Raw genomic sequence first — 19168 nt, 5'->3', positions numbered from 1 at the left:
CCAAGGTTGGAGACCACTGATCTAAAGCACTAGGCTAAAAACCATGAGACTCTGAGTTCTAATCCATCATTAGGCATGAAAGCCAGCTGGGTGATCTTGGGCCAATCACATTCATTTAACCCAACCAACCAGGATTGTTGTTGTATGGAAAATGGGAGAGGAACGGAGTATGTTTACCACTTTGAGTCATTTATAAATGACCACTTTGAGTCATTTATAAAAATAATAAAGGTAGTGTCCATTAATCAGAGCCAAGGTGGCGCAGTGGTTAGAGTGCTGTACTGCAGCCACTTCAGCTGACTGTTATCTGCAGTTCAGCGGTTCAAATCTCACCGGCTCAGGGTTGACTCAGCCTTCCATCCTTCCAAGGTGGGTAAAATGAGGACCCAGACTGTGGGGGCGATATGCTGACTCTGTAAACCGCTTAGAGAGGGCTGAAAGCCCTATGAAGCTGTATATAAGTCTAACTGCTATTGCTACTGCTATATGATTTCTATTTAAAACCTTCCCAGATTTTGATTAAAGTTGAATATCTGAAATTTAAATATTAACATAAACATGATGCGTGTAGCCAAGGGTATGCGTGTGGGTGTGTGAGTGTGTGAGCGTCTGTTGTCTTTTTTTATAACTGCCTTCCTGCTGTGCTATATTTAATGCTACACTGAAGATTATCCTAATTTATGAATAGCTTTTGGAGAAGTCTTTTGGGGAGTTCTGCTGTAAGCGGAGGAATGAATTGGCATTAAGAAAAACTGCTGTCAGCAGGAGGCACCCAAAAACTCCTCATGCATACATTTTGTGTAATGCTCAATTCCCAGTGACTTCATGGAAATAAATGTGTAGTTTTCTCGGCAGTAACACGTAAGTGGATTGCCATTGTCTTGTCATCTCCAGCTTCCCAGGCAGCCTCATCTTCCTTGGAGGATCAGTTTGTAAGCCATGGCAATTAAGGCAACTGCTGCCTTCTGCTGCAGTAGCAACTTTGAATTTGTTTTAGAGTTGATCGCAATCTTGCTACTTGAGGAAATATCTTCCTCATGCTTGTTGTCCAGATTGAAGAAACCAGGACATCATAGTAGCTGCTGATTCTTCATTAAATGTTGATTATCAAAACGAAATCATTCCTTACTCAATTCCTCCTTTAGCCCTGCAGCGTCCATTCAGTTCACAATTTCACCCTTTGTAAAATAAGAGACCGCCTCCTGCCGATTACCTCTCTCAGACCAATTAGATCGCACAGGTTAGGTCTCCTCCGGATTCCATCTGCCAGCCAATGTCAGCTGGCGACTCCCCGGGGGAGGGCCTTCTCTGTTGCAGCTCCGGCCCTCTGGAACGAGCTCCCTGTTGAGATCCGGATCCTTACTACCCTCCCGGCCTTCTGCAAAGCCACCAAGTCCTGGCTGTTCCAGCAGGCGGGGGGGGGGGGGGGGGCTGAGAAGCATTTACCTCCACGGAAATTGTGAATGTTGGTTTTGTTTTTAATATGTTGTCGTTGTCTCGTTTTTCCCCCTTTCCCTTGTCTTTTGTGAGCCGCCCGGAGTCCTCCGGGAGTGGGCGGCATACAAGACAAATAAATAAATAAATAAATAAATAAATAAATAAATAAATAAATAAATAAATAAATAAATAAATAAATAAATAAATAAATAAATCAATCAATCAATCAATCAATCAATAACCAAGAGAATGTGAGCTGCTACACTGCAACTGTCGACAACATTTTATGGTTTAGTTTCTTGACCAATTATTCCAAAAAGAAAAAGAAAACCCCTCTGGTCCCTTGAACAACCCAGATTAGATCTTGCAACATTATCCTGGGACACATATACTGTATTTGCCTTCATTCATACTCAAAATGTATTCAAAATAAACATAGTTGGATTTCATGAATGAAAGCAAAAAAGTTTGATTTTATTTCTCCATTGTTGTTACATGTTTAATATCTCCCTTTGAGGAATCACTATTTTCTTAATGCTATTTACTGCCCTCATTCGTTCATCCATTCTGATTCTGCTTTCCTTGGCACCATTACTAAATATTTGGTTACTAAAACTGAACTTATATTTCATTGCTGGTCATCTAAAACAAACTAATAGTTATTATATTCTCTAATAGAAAATAGATTATTAGCAGCCAAAAAACTCCCTAACAAAATCTTTAAAATAGGAAATTAAACAGTTTATACCTAAACAGAAAGTATCAGAAAGCAGATTGCTTAAATGGCCTGTAGTTCTCTGGGTCAGCAGTTATAAAATCACACTTACTTAGTATAGAAGGCCACCTAATTCAAAAAATGAGAAAAGCATATGTACCTTGGTGTTTTGTTTTGTTTTTTTTGTAATCACCCAGTCCCAAAAATACTGCACTAAAACTGCACAAAAGGACACCATAAAAGATTGTAATAAAGGTTGTTGAGAGATCAAGAAGAGCAAGGAGAGATGCTCCGCTCCCATCATGCTTCCACCAGAGGTCATCCAAGAAGGCCTGAACCCTGACTGAAAGTGGTCCAGATCAGTGGTGGGATTCAGCCAGTTCGCACCTATTCAGGAGAACCGGTTGGTAACTTTCTAAGCAGTTGGGAGAACCGGTTGTTGGAAGAAATCTCATTTTGTTTTTCCCCCACTTTACAGGGCTAATCCCGTAAGGAAGGCAGGAAGGAAACATTCTGGTGTTGTTTCTAGCCTGATCTTCATTGCCCTGCTTACAGAAACTGCCTCTCCGGTTAACCCTTATTACATTGTAACAGCTAAGGCGAAGTGCCTATTGACCTGAGTGACATTGAGTTGGCCACACCCACCCAGTCAGAAGACCACCAAGCCACGCCTACCCAGATGGTCATTAGAGCAGAGGACCGGTTGTTAAATTATTTGAATCCCACCACTGGTCCAGATAATCCATTTTTTCCAGAGACCTTTGAAGCTGAAGCACAATCACCATTTCTACAACTTTCCAAGGTTGGAAACTGGGTGAATGTTGTCAAGAATCGTATTTTTTTCTCTCCAAACTTTCAAAATCAGCTTTTCTATTATCCAAGGCAATCATTTAACTAATATCTTTTCATAGCCCTTGTTTACACAAAAGATGAAATGAACTCTTCCTCTCCAATATTCTTGCTCCTTCTAAGTCATCAACAAGTGCTTTTCTGTTGTCAGTATTAAGTCTAGGACAGGGTGTAAAACTCAAGGCCCGCAGGCCAAATCCGGCCCATGGGGTGCTTAAATCTGGTCCATGAGGCCAGCCAGGAAATATCAAATGAACAGCCCTCAGTGCAGTGGTGGGTTTCAAAAATTGTTCGAACCTACTCTGTGGGTGTGGCCTCCTTTGTGGGAGTGGCTTGCCACCCATGTGACCGGATGGGAGTGGCTTGCCGCCCATGTGACCGGATATGAAGATGCCGACGACACTTGTCAGAACCACCTTAAATTACCTCACACACAGCACTGGCATCATCAGAATATGATGTAAGCTTGTTTTTTAAAAGGCATCTTTGGTTTGCGTTAAAACAACTTCAACACACGCAATGTTCTGATTGCACCACAAACGCAGTAGTCATCCTTACCTTTCACAGAGGCACTAAGTTTTAGAAATATGAGCATGATAGTGTAGAATAATCATATCCAAGGACCAGTGGCGGGTTTCAAAAAACTTTGGAACCCCTTCTGTAGGTGTGGCCTGCTTTCCGGGTCCACTGGTGGAACCTCTTCTAACCGGTTCGGTAGATTTGACGAACCAGTTCTACCGAATAGGTGCGAACTGGTAGGAACCCACCTCTGCCTCAGTGCCTCTGCCAGCCTAAACTTTAAATATCAAAGGACACCCCCCACCCCACCCCGCGGTCTGTTTTCAGCCTCCACGGCCTCCTGCAGCACTCTGTTGGCCAAAAAACAGCCAGCCGAAATCACTATCATAGATTCAGAATCATAGTTCATTCTTGCTATAGAAAACTGAGGAAATAAGTGGAATGGTGGTTTGATCTTCTGAAGGGTAGAACAGGGTGACAGTCAATCAATCAAACAGACAATTTAAACAAGTCTTCCACTGTTGGCAGAGTGAAGGTTCCAGGAGATGTTAAGACAGTAGTAAATGGGAAATTTCAACTAAAATTCATCCATGCACAAGCCTTATTTTATGCTCCAGGGAAGTATCATCTATGTCTTCTGGTTGGATGGTTGGGTGAGTAGATATGCCACAGCAATGCAAGGGTGTCTCTTTTCATTTTTACCCAGATGCTTTCTCAGAAGGGATTTCTGCACAAATTTACATATTCTTTACAAACAATTTTTTTCCTTGCAGGGAAGTCAAGTTCTCTGCAACAAAGCTTATCCTTTGCTTGCAATATTTTTATCAGTAGTTTCATTCTATTAATTTTTAGATTATATTATTACACTGTGTCAGGATTCAAAGCATAAAAATATAATGATATACATCAATGTTGTCCTTCTAGCTTGTAAATTACTGATTTCTGTTGCTTGTAATTTATTAGCTTCCAGTGCTAACGTCTTACTGCAATCATTCTTGTCCCAATATTTTATACTCACTCAGACCACAAGATTTAGTTCCAAGACCAAGTTTCTACTAAGCTCCTCATGATAGGCATCCCTGTCATCCATAAGGAATTTTGGTACTATAAGGCAAGGTTTATGAACCCTAATATTTTGCTGATGACTCTGTCCAGGCTCAGGTGCCAACTGTTCTTCTGCAATATACTAGTCTTTCCTCCCAGCCTTTTGATCTATAACAGTAAGTACTGAATCAGTGGTGGGTTTCAAAAATTGTTGGAACCTACTCTGTGGGTGTGGCCTCCTTTGTGGGAGTGGCTTGCCGCCCATGTGACCGGATGGGAGTGGCTTGCTGCCCATGTGACCGGATATGAAGATGTCGACGACACTTGTCAGAACCAACTTAAATTACCTCACACACAGCACTGGCATGCATAAGACTATGATGTAAACTTGTTTTTTAAAAGGCATCTTTGGTTTGCGTTAAAACAACTTCAACACATACAATGTTCTGATTGCACCACAAACGCAGTAGTCATCCTTACCTTTCACAGAGGCACTGAGTTTTATAAATATGAGCATGATAGTGTAGAATAATCATATCCAAGGACCAGTGGTGGGTTTCAAAAAATTTTGGAACCTCTTCCGTAGGTGTGGCCTGCTTTCCGGGTCCACTGGTGGGACCTCTTCTAACCGGTTCGGTAGATTTGACGAACCGGTTCTACCGAATAGGTGTGAACTGGTAGGAACCCACCTCTGGTACTGAGGCAAGCATCATTTGTGCTCCTGAGTTCTTCATTTTCTTACCCTGAGTTTATTGTCTTTGGAGATACATTCAACAATTCCTCTGACTGGATCATTTGTCCCATGTGAATTAGCAAGGGAAAGTAGTAACCAATTACTCTGAAGAGCCTCGGCAGTCTGTTGTCACATCTGGAATACAAGCTCCAGAAAAGCCATGCTCTTTCAGAGGTCTCAATTTTGGAGATGGTTACTTCTGTTCCTCTCCACAGGAAATCTCTGACAACCATATGTCTGCTCCTTCTTAGGCTGGCAGTTAAGCACTTTCCATCCACAGGATTCTGAGTATTTTCCTTAAAATTTCTTCTTTTAACATAACAGCATCACTCACTAAGTCAAAAGGCTCAGTAACAGCTGTGTGCTTCTAGTGTATTTCCAGAATGTCTCCTTTCTCTTGGTCCTATAAATCATGTTTTCATTCCTCCACCTCTTACTCTTTTTACCAGTTTTGATTTAGAGAACGCCAGACTTTCATGTCAAAACCGTGCTCCCTCCCTGATAAATTGGAATGACATGCTTCCAACCTTTTCACCTTCTGTTCTAAAAGAACCAGTTGCACGCACTTGTTGCATCTCTCTCATTCAGGTAGTTCTGAGGCATGGGAAAAAAGGGCTAATACAAATTCTTCAGCTCACTTGAACAACTATCTGCCTCAGATGCCCCACTTAACGTGGCATTTTTCTGCACCTCCACCATTGCTTGCTCTCTCTGTGCCCACACAAAACCTCTGGATGCCCAACTTGGTTGCTAAGTCAGCTGACAGAGTAGCCTAGAGAGACACAGCAAATGCACCAGAGGTGGGTTCCTACCAGTTCACACCTATTCGGTAGAACCGGTTCGTCAAATCTACCGAACCGGTTAGAAGAGGTTCCATCAGTGGACCCGAAAAGCAGGCCACACCTACAGAAGAGGTTCCAAAATTTTTTGAAACCCACCACTGGTCCTTGGATATGATTATTCTACACTACCAAGCTCATATTTATAAAAGTCAGTGCCTCTGTGAAAGATAAGGATGACTATTGCGTTTGTGGTGCAATCAGAACATTGTGTGTGTTGAAGTTGTTTTAACGCAAACCAAAGATGCCTTTTAAAAAACTAGTTTACATCATATTCTTATGCATGCCAGTGCTGTGTGTGAGGTAAATTAAGGTGGTTCTGACAAGTGTCGTCGGCATCTTCATATCTGGGCGGCAAGCCACTCCCATGCAGTCACATGGGCAGAAAGCCACTCCCACAAAGGAGGCCACACCCACAGAGTAGGTTCGAAGAATTTTTGAAACCCACCACTGAAATGCACCCTACAACCACAACAGCAAACTCAGGCAAGGCACAAAGAGCCAAAAGCAGAGGCAAATCATATGACAGTAATCAAATCTACACCATCACAACCTCAGGATCAAAAAGAAGAATTTTCAACTGAAATTTTCAACAATAAAAGGCTAAACCAGGTGCCTCCACGGTCTAAATAAAATGTGAGGTAGTCAAAACCAAAAACAGAGACTTCAGTAAGCCTCATAATTGGTCCCATGCCATAACTCATCTCAAACTCATACCAAGCTCCCTTTTTTTAGTTTTTTGGGCTCTGGCTGTTCACTCTCACACTAATGCTTGCTGCTCCAAGTACTTCTAGCTATCTTCTTTTGCCTTTCACTTCTCAGATGATATAGCATCTTTCTCGAGGACAAAGAACTGATAAAAAAAAATCAGATAAGCTTAGGGAGATAATAAACCCTCCTCTACAAGAATATTTTCCTTAATTGGGATCAAATATGCATTTAAATTTGCCTTAATCAAATATTGGTCTGGCAGAATATAAACTATTTCTAACTATCACCAAGCAGAAAATGAGATATATGTCAAATATAGTAATCTGTAAATGCAATAGTGGCATTTCTGTTACAGGTTAGATTTAGGAAGAGAATACTCAACTCCATGTTTTTCTCCCAAGGAGCCTACTATGGAGTACAAAATCTCAGGGATGGTGAGTGAGGGTCATAGAGCCTGTCCATGGCACCCTTCCACCTCTTCCCAGTTATCAACCCACACAATCCTGGGGTTATGATGGCAACCAGACAGCCAGGATTGCCACCCCTAAGTGTTGTGATCAGTTATGACCACATCATTTTGCAATAACAACCCAAGTTCCAATTGAAATCGGAACCTACCTGTAGTTTCAAAAGTTTCAAAAGTAACTAGTTCTTCATCAACATATCTGTGATTCACACGTGGATTAGCAGGTTGAATAGGAAACAAAGGACCTGGCCATCATATGATAACCAACTTTTCCAAAGTTGCATCTCTTGAAATATCTTCAAATTTACAGTCTCCATATCTGGGTTAAGGTGGAAGTTTGAATCCATATGACTGCCCAGCATACCTCCAGTAGGGGATTACCTACCAGAAGAAGAAGCTTGCAGGTCCTATCATAGCTCGTGGGGAAGAAGCACAGATTGGAAGGGGAGACAGCTATTTAGACCATTTATAACAAAATCTGCTGGTTTCCACTACACATCCAGAGAGATACTGGGGAGAAAAACTAGAATGCACTGGGACACATTTTGCTGCCAAGATGGTTAATAAGCCATCACAGGACAATATGGAAATGATTGAAATGGAGACAGACACTCTTTGGAAGGGCAGTGGGCATGAGGTAACCAAATCTGTGTGATCCTAAAATGGCTGAAGGGAAATGCCTTGATTTCAATTGTTTTGATGAATAATAAGGCAGCCCAAAGATATATCTTACAGAGATTTGTACTTGTATTTATTTGTCTTGTATGCCGCCCACTCCCGAAGGACTCCGGGCGGCTCACAATAGACAAGGAAAGGGGGAAAACTAGACAAAGACAACACTTTAAAAACAAAAACCGCAACATTCACAATTTCCGTGGGGCTGGATGTTTCACAGGCCCCCCGGCCTGCTGGAGCAGCCAGGACTTGGTGGCTTTGCGGAAGGCCGGGAGGGTAGTAAGGGTCCGGATCTCGACAGGGAGATCATTCCAGGAGGGCTGGAGCTGCAACAGAGAAGGCTCTCCCCCGGGGGGTCGCCAGCTGACATTGGCTGGTGGATGGAATCCGGAGGAGACCTAACCTGTGAGATCTAATCGGTCTATGGGAGGTAATCAGATGAGATGCATCTTTAGTCTCATTATCCAAAATGACTGAACCGCTGTTAGCACACTTCAAGGACGTCAGAATGTACAGGAACTCAAGACTGCTGGGACTGGAACTATAAATAGGGATCCCATTTTCTTTTTGTCATGGCTGGAATCAGATGGATAGGCCACTTACACTTATACGCGACTGAATCTCTAACAGACTGTTTATTCTGGGTTGATCAGCGCAGTAGACTTCTAGGCAGGACACAAAGAATTGAATTTCAAAGGGGGAACGCTGCTAGACATTTTGCAGACACAATCAATGACATGGATAAAAAGAAGGGGCTACAATATCTTCAGAATTTTCTTCCCTTAAAACTGTCCCTGATCAAGGTGCAAATGTGGATCATTGCAATCAGCTTGCTGGTCAACACCTAGTAGCATTTACAAATATTTACTGCATAACTTTTACTAAGACAAAACAAGAAGAAGATAAGGTGTCCTGAAAAACAAATCCAAGGAGTTTTGAAGATGAATGGAAAACTTAAAAAAAAATGTTAGAATGACTATTAGCTCAAGGGCAGCTCTGTTAGTTAGCCTTATGTACACCAAATAATTTTGATAATGGCTTCTACCAAATAATTCCATAAATGATGGCTGATGTTTCCATAAATTATAGGGGATTATAAACAAGAGCCCTGCATCTTTATGTACAAATCCTCTAAATAGATGAGATATCTATAAATAACATGCACAAAAAGATCACACATTTGCCTTGGTCTATTTGATCTTCTTTTCTACCAAATTATTTGGAAAAGCTCTTTCTCAATTACTTACCTTCACTTGTAACAATAGGATGCTCAAACCTTTGACACTGGGAATCTTCCGTTGCCATGCCTCCTAAACATATTATCTCCAGACTTGTGACCATCAAAATTGCTGTTAGAATAGTGTCTTGCATATTGATCCTGGGCACCAATCACATCTCCCTTAATCAGAAATGCTTCAGGTATTCAGATGCAAAAACAGCCTGCAAAATGTAAAAGTAACAACACCAGAATTACCATTAGACCAGGACTTACGCATCCAATTTTCCAGATTTTTGTTCTAAAGCATGCTTTGTCACTCATCCCAATTCTTTTATTCAAACAATAGACACTTCTGATGACATACAAATGCTGTATGTTGCATAATAACATAAAAGATACAAAGATTTTTTCCTGCCTCTTTCTCTCTCACACATATATATACACAAACGTCACTTAAAACTATTGTCTTTTTTTCTGATGATGATTCCAAAAATTATTTGGACATGACATGCCAGACTGAGGCCATAATTCATGGTTTCTAAACTAGACCAAGAATGATGAACTCCTGTATTTTCAGAAAATTCATATTAATTTTCAGTATTAATATCATTCTCTCCTTATTTGGAAGCTACCAGTCAGACAGACCTAATTATTAAGAGATGGTGCATTTGCATTTTACAGAAATTCATAACATTAAAATGTATTATGTAAAATGGGATTTTCTTTTCATAACTGCCAGAAATTTGCAATACGAAGACTAATATTATCCAGAATGGTTAGAGCAGAAAGTGAGGCTAAAGAAAGCAATTCTATATATTATTTATTTTACAAAGAAGTTGTTAAAATTGTTAAAAGTTGTTAAAATGCATAATTTTATTTTCAAAAGCATCATCATTTTTTCTTCTTAAAATCATCATTTCTTTTCAAAATCATCATTATTTTTCTTTTTAAAATATCCATTTCAAATGGTCTGCATTTCTAGGCCAGCATATCTTTAATATGAATATTCTATGAAGCCCTGTTCAGAGTCTCTTTGGGAGAACGTCATTTTATATATCTCTGTTAGATACCTAGCATTGTTGTCATCTAGTTTATATAGATTGCCCAAGGGGAATATAAGAATAAATTAGATCTATTAAAGAATTCTATCATTTGCACCACAACAAAGCTTTTTTTTTAAACTCATGGTAATATATAATGATTCAACATACTTTATTTTCCAGTAAGGACAATTGCAATGAGCAATGGCTTTTGATCTGTGCTTCAGAGGACCCTGGAGTTAGTTGGAAGTTTGTTAGAGTTTCTGGTAGGTCTATTTCTCTGGGTAACACAGTCTCTTACAATGTCCAGTTGTGAGAAACTTTATTCAATTATTCTCTAGTTTAGAAATTCTCTAGTTTAGAAAGAACTATAATGAGATTCACCAGGTCTGGTCTGCATCTTCTAAAACTACATAGATATTAAGAACATTTTCCAGACACCTACACAAATGAATGTAGAGCTGTTCATCATTGCACACAAACATTTTAAAGCCACCAGCTCAGAAAAAATTACAGGCTTAAAGAAACCTAATTTGCTGTATGTTTGCTGAAAAGTATTGTTTAAGTTATTCTTATGTGCCAAAGTCATGTGTTTGTCAGATATTCAGCTATTATTTGATGCTGCTTCAATTCAAAACTATAAATTGGCATAAAGAAAGGCTTACTGAAATGCATTAGAGCATCACTCTGATAACATCCTAGGAAAATCATCTGGTGAGAACATTAAATATTTTTTTATAATTGCTTTCATGAATATTTAGCCATCTCAAAATTCAGACTGGTTCAATTTGAAGTCATTTGTTTTACAAAATAGTTGAAAGTAACAATATTTTGCGCATTAATTCTTGGCAAAGTTATAAACAGAGCATTTACAAAGGTGATCAGAGTTTGGACCTCATATAACTCTTTGTTAACCTCTCCCAGATAAATAAAAATATGCATAAGCAATTCTTATGTACAGTACTTGATCTTACAACATTAAAAACAGCAGGAGAAAATAATTTGGTCAAACAACAACCCTAGACAAATAAAAATATGGAATTAACAACCTCAGTTGGCCAGTGAGTATTGGCAACCACAAAATGGAATTTGCTGCTCGTTGGGTTCACCGAGTCCTAGTAATAAACTGACATATCTTATGTCGCTCAGTAATCTCTCTTCAAACCTGGCACAAGCAACTCTTATATAACCAGCCGCTGGGAAAATTTGAAAAAAAAAAAAAAGAAGAAGGCGGCAGAGGCTATTTTGGACTTTCTCCAAAATCTATAACATGTCCAATTGTGTTCTCAGCCCCCTTTTCAGAGAAGTGATAAGCGAGTATCTCAAGGAAAAACAGTGCTTGGATGCAAGTGAAATTTGTGGACCTTTGAAAAAGAAGGATTCCTAATAGTACAAAGCAGGGGTGGGTTGCTAATCCCGTTCCAACCGATTTGGTTGGAACGGGGCCGGTGGCGTCCTCGTGCACGCGCGCAGTTCACGCATGCGTCTTAGCGCCTGCGCGATGCTCCAGCTGCTTGCGGAGACTCGCGCAGGCGCTGTATGTGCCATCCAGCTGCTTGCGGAGAATCGCGCAGTCGCTGTATGTGCCATGCGCCTGCGTGGAAGCGCAGAAGCCTTCAAAGACCAGTAAGGAGCGCGGGCGGGCGGGTGGGCCCTTCGCCGTTCCCGGAAGTTACTTACTTCCGGGTTCGCCGACCAACCGGTTCGCGGGGACCGCCGCAAACCAGTTGAAACCCACCCCTGGTACAAAGGTATGTATTATGGCTACCGAGAAAATTCAGAATGTGGCATTTACAAAGACCTACTACTTATTTGCTTATTTTTTTAAAAAAAGATACTTAAACTACCTACAAACCCATTTGCCCAAATTTTCTAAGTAACTCTTTCCTTCATTTATGTATCCTTTTACCACTCCTGATTTCCCTATTATTATTCCTGCAGATGAAATGACTGTTCATATGAGAGCCATCACAGAGCTTGTAGCTCATGTTGTGAAAACTCAGTGAAGAGCCTCAGGCAAATTACCAGCTATTAATTTTGGAAAATCAGGTTATAAACAAATAAATCAAAACAAAGGAGTTGAATAGTTATTTATTTAATCTCATATTATTTTAATGGATTCATTGGATTATGAATCAACTTTAAAAGCATGTATATATTACTCTTGATGACAGGAATTATAAAATACCAACCTTAATGTGCAGAAATGATTCATAACACAAAAAGCATTGAACAGTAATAATACTAATGAATTCATAAAAGCTTTCTTTCTCCCTTTTTGTCTCTGGATTGCATTGATGATAGATGGAAAAATGCAATAGTTAGCATAGGTTGACCATACAACTTAACTAAACATTGAGCAATAGGTCAAAGCTACGTTTTAAAAAAATTGTAATCCATTAATGCATGGTTTGTAATTTGTCAGTTTGTTGCAGAAATCAAATCCAGAAAGGACACACAGTTAACTGATTCAGCAGGATTCATTAACTTCTCTTTATATACAATATAACACTATAAGTAAATGTACAATACCAACAGGTGGTTCTTCCAACCTGGTAGAGAGAAGAGATTGGTTTCAGTTCAGAGCTCAGACTAGTTTCAGTTTCAGTTCTCAGAGCTTAGCACAGCTAAGCCACGCCCAAGCTCCTTACTTTCTCAGCTCCCATTGGCTGACCTTGTTACTAAGCCCTATTCATTGGCTGACCTCGTTACCATGTCTCTGCCAATCATGAATTCTCTGACATAATTCAATTTATTCATTTAATTGGATAGCTCTGGAGCTTTATTATTACACTAATTCTAAGTGCTACTTTTATTTATAAAAGCATTTGCCCCTCATCTTTCTGCCTCAAAACTATTCCAGAATGACTAGCAACTATATAAATTGTAATTAAAAAAATAAACACCATACAATGGCAAACCTGATTCTTTTAAGAGGTGAACAATCCAAATACGCTGAAGATAAGTTACAGAATTATCCTGTAATCATATGTTCTCTTAAAGACATTTCGAATTTGATTCAATCTATTGTTTCATATAAATACTGCATTCAAAAACAAATAATCCATATCTCCTTAGAGTGTGGAAGAAACTGTGCTAAGCAATCATTACTATCCTGGAGTGAATTTAAAAACCCTGGACAGTTGCTTCCTGTAGTTTCATGAAGATCTTAAAGAAATAGTGGGGTGGGGATCTCATAAATCCAAGCTCAGGAGATAAGATCTACTTTGAATGTATTCTTTAGGAAAGACTGAAAACACAGTAAACAATAACCTAACCATCACACTCTCCATCTGACCCAGTGGTGGGATTCAGCCAGTTCGCACCTATTTGGGAGAACCTGTTGATAACTTTCTAAGCAGTTCGGAGAACCGGTTGATGGAAGAAATCTCCTTTTGTTTTTTTTCACTTTACAGGGATAATCCTCTAAGGAAGGCAGGAGGAACATTCTGGTGTTGTTTCTAGCCTAAACTTTATTGCCTTGCTTACAGAAACTGCCTCTCCCGTTAACCCTTATTACATTGTAACAGTTGATGCGAAGCGCCCATTGACATGAGTGACGTTGAGTTGGCCACACCCACCCAGTCACATGACCACCGAGCATGCCTACCCAACTGGTCATTAGGGCAGAGAACCGGTTGTTAAATTATTTGAATCCCACCACTGATCTGACCCCAAATAATACTATCTTTAATAGTAACAAAAGCTGCTAAGAGCTGAAATAAAAAAAGACACTCTCCTACTCCCTAGTTCTCATCCACAGACTGAAGCCGTTGTTTTCAATCTCAAGCCTGCAATAGAAACAGGTTGAAATAGAGTACTTGATATTTCTGAACTTAAGTCACCAACCTCTTGCCAGGTATAGAGAGTGACCACAGATGACTCAATATGCTGGGTTGAAGAAGAAGGCTTTTTAAATTCGACTCCTGTCATTTTGACAAACAAAAATGTATTTACAAATATCGTTAAAATACATAAGAGGGTTTTTAGAATATTATGTTGCCTGTGCTGATGACTGTACAGCTTTAGTATTATATGTCTGTAAGCTATGCTGAGCTACTTGGAATTGGACAGCATACAATTTTGTTATAAATAAGTTAATGCTTAGTCTTAGAATTATTTAACCAAAGCTATGTGTGTGTGTGTGTGTGTGTGTGTGTGTGTGTGTGTGTTTATATGTGTATATATGTGTATATATATATATATGTATGTAGGTCTCTAGTTGTTCGGGTTTTCTCCCGCGTAGAATTGGAGATGTCTTGGCGACGTTTCAACGAAGTCACATTCGTCATCTTCAGGCTGCTGCTGACTACTTCAGGTTTGGTGTTTCCCGAAACCCGAACAACTAGAGACCTACATACTAACACCCGCGAAAACCTCAGAAAACATATATATGTATATATATATATATATATATATATATATATATATATATATATATATATATATATATATATATATATATGTATATATGTATATATGTATATATATGTGTGTATATGTTTATATATGTGTGTATATGTGTGTATATGTGTGTATATGTGTGTATATGTGTGTATGTCTATGTCTATGTATGTCTATGTGTGTATATGTGTGTATATGTGTGTATATGTGTGTATGTCTATGTCTATGTGTGTCTATGTGTGTCTATGTGTGTATATGTGTATATATGTGTGTATATGTGTATATATGTGTGTATATGTGTGTATATGTGTGTATACGTGTGTATGTCTATGTCTATGTATGTCTATGTGTGTCTATGTGTGTATATGTGTGTATGTGTGTGTATATTTGTATGTGTGTATATGTGTGTATATATTTGTCTATGTGTGTCTATGTGTGTCTATGTGTGTCTGTGTGTATATGTGTATATATGTGTGTATATGTGTGTATGTCTATGTCTATGTATGTCTATGTATGTCTATGTGTGTATATCTGTGTATATGTGTGTATGTGTATGTGTGTATGTGTGTATATGTGTGTGTATGTGTGTATATGTTTGTATATGTGTGTATATGTGTGTATGTGTGTCTATGTTTGTATATATGTGTATATATGTGTATATATATATATGAGATGCAGCCAAAAACAAGCAAGATTTAAATTGGAAGGATTTATCCAATTTTTTCGTTTGAAAAAGCGGGGAGTAAACTAGGTAATACAAACGATAGTTTGGACATCTGTGATTTAACTGTTTTCAAAATAATAAATTCACCATTCATAGAGTCAACTATGGAAAAGCAGACTTCAACCTGTTTAGTGCCATAAAGTATAGTGACGTTTAACATACTAATATCATTTGCATCAATGAATGGCCTATAAATTTCACCATTGCTCCTGCCCATTCTGACAAGCTCCTCCAAGCAAGCTCATAAAAGAAGCTGATTGTTCTCTATTCCAACCTTTTCCAATATTCTTTAACAGGTCTCAAAGGACTTCTACAGTCTTATTAAAGGACCATCTAGGGCCAAGCCCATTACCAAGATGTAACCTATGATTGATTAGGGACCCAGAGCATCAAGAGTATTTTCCTTTGCAGCCGAAAAATAAAAGTATAAAATTATTTCTTTCAAATATACTACAGTTCGGTTGCATTTCAGTACAAGAACACTAAAGCAACATAAAGAACTCACCAATTAATCACAATTCAGCCTTTTTTTTTGTCTCCTACAAAATGTAATGTTTTTTTAAAAAAACAATTACATTGACAGTGCATTTAAAGTGAAACAAGTACTATATATTGTTGCTTTGGGGAGTTTGCTCTTACACTTCATCTGTCAAGGTTTCGTGTCACAAAATTTGGATTTTATTTTTTATTATTTCAATCTTGTTCTACAAATATTGGAAAGAGATGTGCTCAAAAACAAAACAAAACCCCAGAAGTGATGGAAGAAGCAAATACTGCTCCAATATTTAATTGCCATAGTATTGATTCCCTCAGCTGGAATGAGGAATCTTGACTCTCCCTCAGTCATTGCCTCTCTTCTAGGAAAAGCATATCCAAATGCTTCCTTCTTTTAGAGTGTATCTAAAAAGTAGGAAGAATAGGTTCCTCTTCCTGTTTTAAGAAGACTTAGTTATTCCACCAGGGTTTAAAACTTGAAATGTGATGTTTTTTCCTCTGCTAGTACAATGCATTTTGATTTTTGGTTAAATTAACGAACGCTGTTGGGGGTTGCAGCCATTCTGGCTCACCTCAACCCCTCAGTGGCTTTCAATATTATTGACTATGGCATCCTTCTGAACTGCCTTTGGGAATCAGGAGTGGTTCTTCTCTTGTGGCAGTCAGTGTTGGTGGAAGGCAGTGGTGGGTTTCAAAATTTTTTTGAACCTACTCTGTGGGTGTGGCCTCCTTTGTGGGAGTGGCTTGCCAGCCATGTGACCTGGTGGGAGTGGCTTGCTGGCCATGTGTTTTCTCTCTCTCTCTCACTCTCACTCTCTCTCTCTCCTTCCTTCCTTTTGTTTCTCTGTCCCTTTTTCCTTTTTTCTTTCATCTCACTCTCACTTTTTCTTTCTTTCTTTCTTTCTTTCTTCCTTTCTTTCTCTTTCTCTCTCTGTGAGTCTGTCCGTGTGTGTGTGTGTGTGTGTGTGTGTGAGAGAGAGAGAGAGAGAGAGAGAGATTGGGAGGAAGAGAGAGGGAGGGAGGGAGAGAGTGAGTCAGTGATGGGTTTCAAAAAATTTTGGAACCTCTTCTGTAGATGTGGCCTGCTTTCCGGGTCCACTGGTGGAACCTCTTCTAACCGGTTCGGTAGATTTGACGAACCAGTTCTACCGAACTGGTGCGAACTGGTAGGAACCCACCTCTGGTGGAAGGGGAGAGGTCATGTTTTGGGACACTGTATTGTGGGGTTAGCAATAGCAGTAGACTTATATACCGCTTCATAGGCCTTTCAGGCCTCTCTAAGCGGTTTACAGAGAGTCAGCATATTGCCCCCAACAATCTGGGTCCTCATTTTACCCACCTCGGAAGGATGGAAGGCTGAGTCAACCCTGAGCCGGTGAGATTTGAACCGCTGAACTGCTGATCTAGCAGTAGCCTGCAGTGCTGCATTTAACCACTGCGCCACACTTGGTTCCCCAGTGCTTGAGGTTTTCCACTCTTCTTTTCAACATCACATGAAACAGCTGAGAGAGGTCATCCACTGGTATGGGGTGCAGCAGTGGTGGGATTCAAACCGGTTCTCTGCGCTAATGATTTCTTCCAACAGCCAATTCACCAAACTGCTCGGAAACTTAACAACGGTTCTCCCAAAGTGGTGCAAACTGGTTGAATCACACCACTGGGGTGCAGTACCATCAATACGCTGGTGATATCCAATTATATACGTATCTCCATCCCTAGCCAGACAGATGATACTGTGGCAGTGCTGTCCAAGAGCATGGAGGCTATAAGAGTTTGGGAAGAGTTGACTTCCACTCATTCCTGGCAAGACAATGACTCTGAATTTGTGCCCCAAATAATAATATTCCACCTCTGGCTCTGGGTTGGGGAGCATCTGCCTGGAATAAGTCGGTGTGCAATTGGGAGGGGGCTGTTATTTCTCCTGTTTGAGGTGGCTGGGGAATGGGGCTTGTACAGATTCATCTGGTGGTCCAATTGTGCCCTTTCCTGGAGACCTTGTACAACTCTTGTTTGGATTGAAGATCCATCCTGAAGCTACAACTTGTGCAGAATGTGGTGTCTCCAGGTTTACCCATATAACTCTCTTGTGAGAGTTGCACTGGCTTCCAGTTTCTCTCCAGGTGCAATTCAATACGCTGGTTATTATCCTATATGGCACCCGGTCAAGTTATCTGTGGGATTGCCTTCTCCCTTAGAACATCTACCCATCCTACCAGGTTAAATAGGGTGGGCACATGCCTAGTTGCTGCTCTTATCCCATTTTATGAAATCTGGGAACCATGAGGTTTCTCTGGCATCCCCTGCCCTGTGGGACACCCTTCTACTTGACGTTTGACAGGCCACTACCCATCTAGCCTTCCAAAGAGCACTTAAGATCTGGCACTTAAGATCATCACCATTGGATTCGGAGCCCGTCAGTATGGTTAGGATGGGGCATGCCTTTTGACCTGGCCTTATATACATTTCCTGGCAAACATAAATGGGAAAATCCCATTGGGGAAAGATCTGGCTTTTCCCCAAAGCACAGAGAAAGGGTGAAGTAGATGGGAGGGTTTAACAAAGATGTTGAAAGTCTAACTTCGGCAGCAGATTTTTAATGTTTTTCAATCTAAAAGATTCATATATTATACCGTTTTCACTTAAGTTATTTTACTTGTTGACTGGGAGATACCCAGAGTTTGACTTAAGATAAGCAGCTGTTCTGAACCCCTCCTCTGTCCAGTAATGAAAGCCGAGACAAGCTTAATTAGAATGTACTTTTGATAGCAAGAAGTCAAAATCTCAGTGGCTGAAAGCCGACAAACAAATAAGGACCTTGGCAGCAAGTCAGACAAACCTTGGCAGCAAGTCAGACAAACCTTAGCAGAAATCTAGCCTGCCAAGTTAGTTATGTTCTCTTTAGTCAATGCGTTCACTTCTGCAAGAGGGGCGTCACAAGCAGTCTTTTTATAGTCTGGAGAGGAGCCTAATGACCACCAGCTGAGCGCAATTACCTCCTGTAATTGCATAATTGTTCCTGATGCCGAGTAGCTCTTCGATGGCGTGCATTCAGGAACAACTCACTGCTGGCTTCTGGATCACTCTCCCTTGTCTCCTCCCCACTGGTCCAAGGCTCAGGTGCCACCTAGTGGCCAACCAGTCTCTCTGCGCCCTGCTCAGAGTCAGAACCCTGTCCAGGGTCCTTCACATCCTCCAGGGCCAACTCATAGGACCTCTTGCTGTCGGAGTCTGGTGGCAGCTCCAACGGCTCCTGCTGGGCCACAACAAGCAGCTATATAAATGTTTTAAATAAATAGAT

The 19168-nt window shown here is 40.2% G+C and overlaps 1 protein-coding gene across 2 annotated transcripts in view; it reads right to left on the bottom strand.

The window, feature by feature from the left end:
* SEMA5A (semaphorin 5A) overlaps window positions 1-19168 on the bottom strand; it is a 239405-nt gene that overhangs the window by 124689 nt on the left and 95548 nt on the right. For both annotated transcript variants that reach the window (XM_032220236.1, XM_032220237.1), the window contains one exon: window positions 9236-9428. In XM_032220236.1, coding sequence (XP_032076127.1) covers window positions 9236-9359 — 124 coding nt within the window. In that variant the 5' untranslated portion in view covers window positions 9360-9428. The remainder of the gene's footprint in view (window positions 1-9235; window positions 9429-19168) is intronic.

Source organism: Thamnophis elegans, chromosome 6, assembly GCF_009769535.1.
Source record: "Thamnophis elegans isolate rThaEle1 chromosome 6, rThaEle1.pri, whole genome shotgun sequence".
NCBI classification, from domain to species: Eukaryota; Metazoa; Chordata; class Lepidosauria; order Squamata; family Colubridae; genus Thamnophis; species Thamnophis elegans.
The sequence above is the reverse complement of the archived record's forward strand: the minus strand, read 5'-3'. Positions and strand labels throughout refer to the sequence as shown.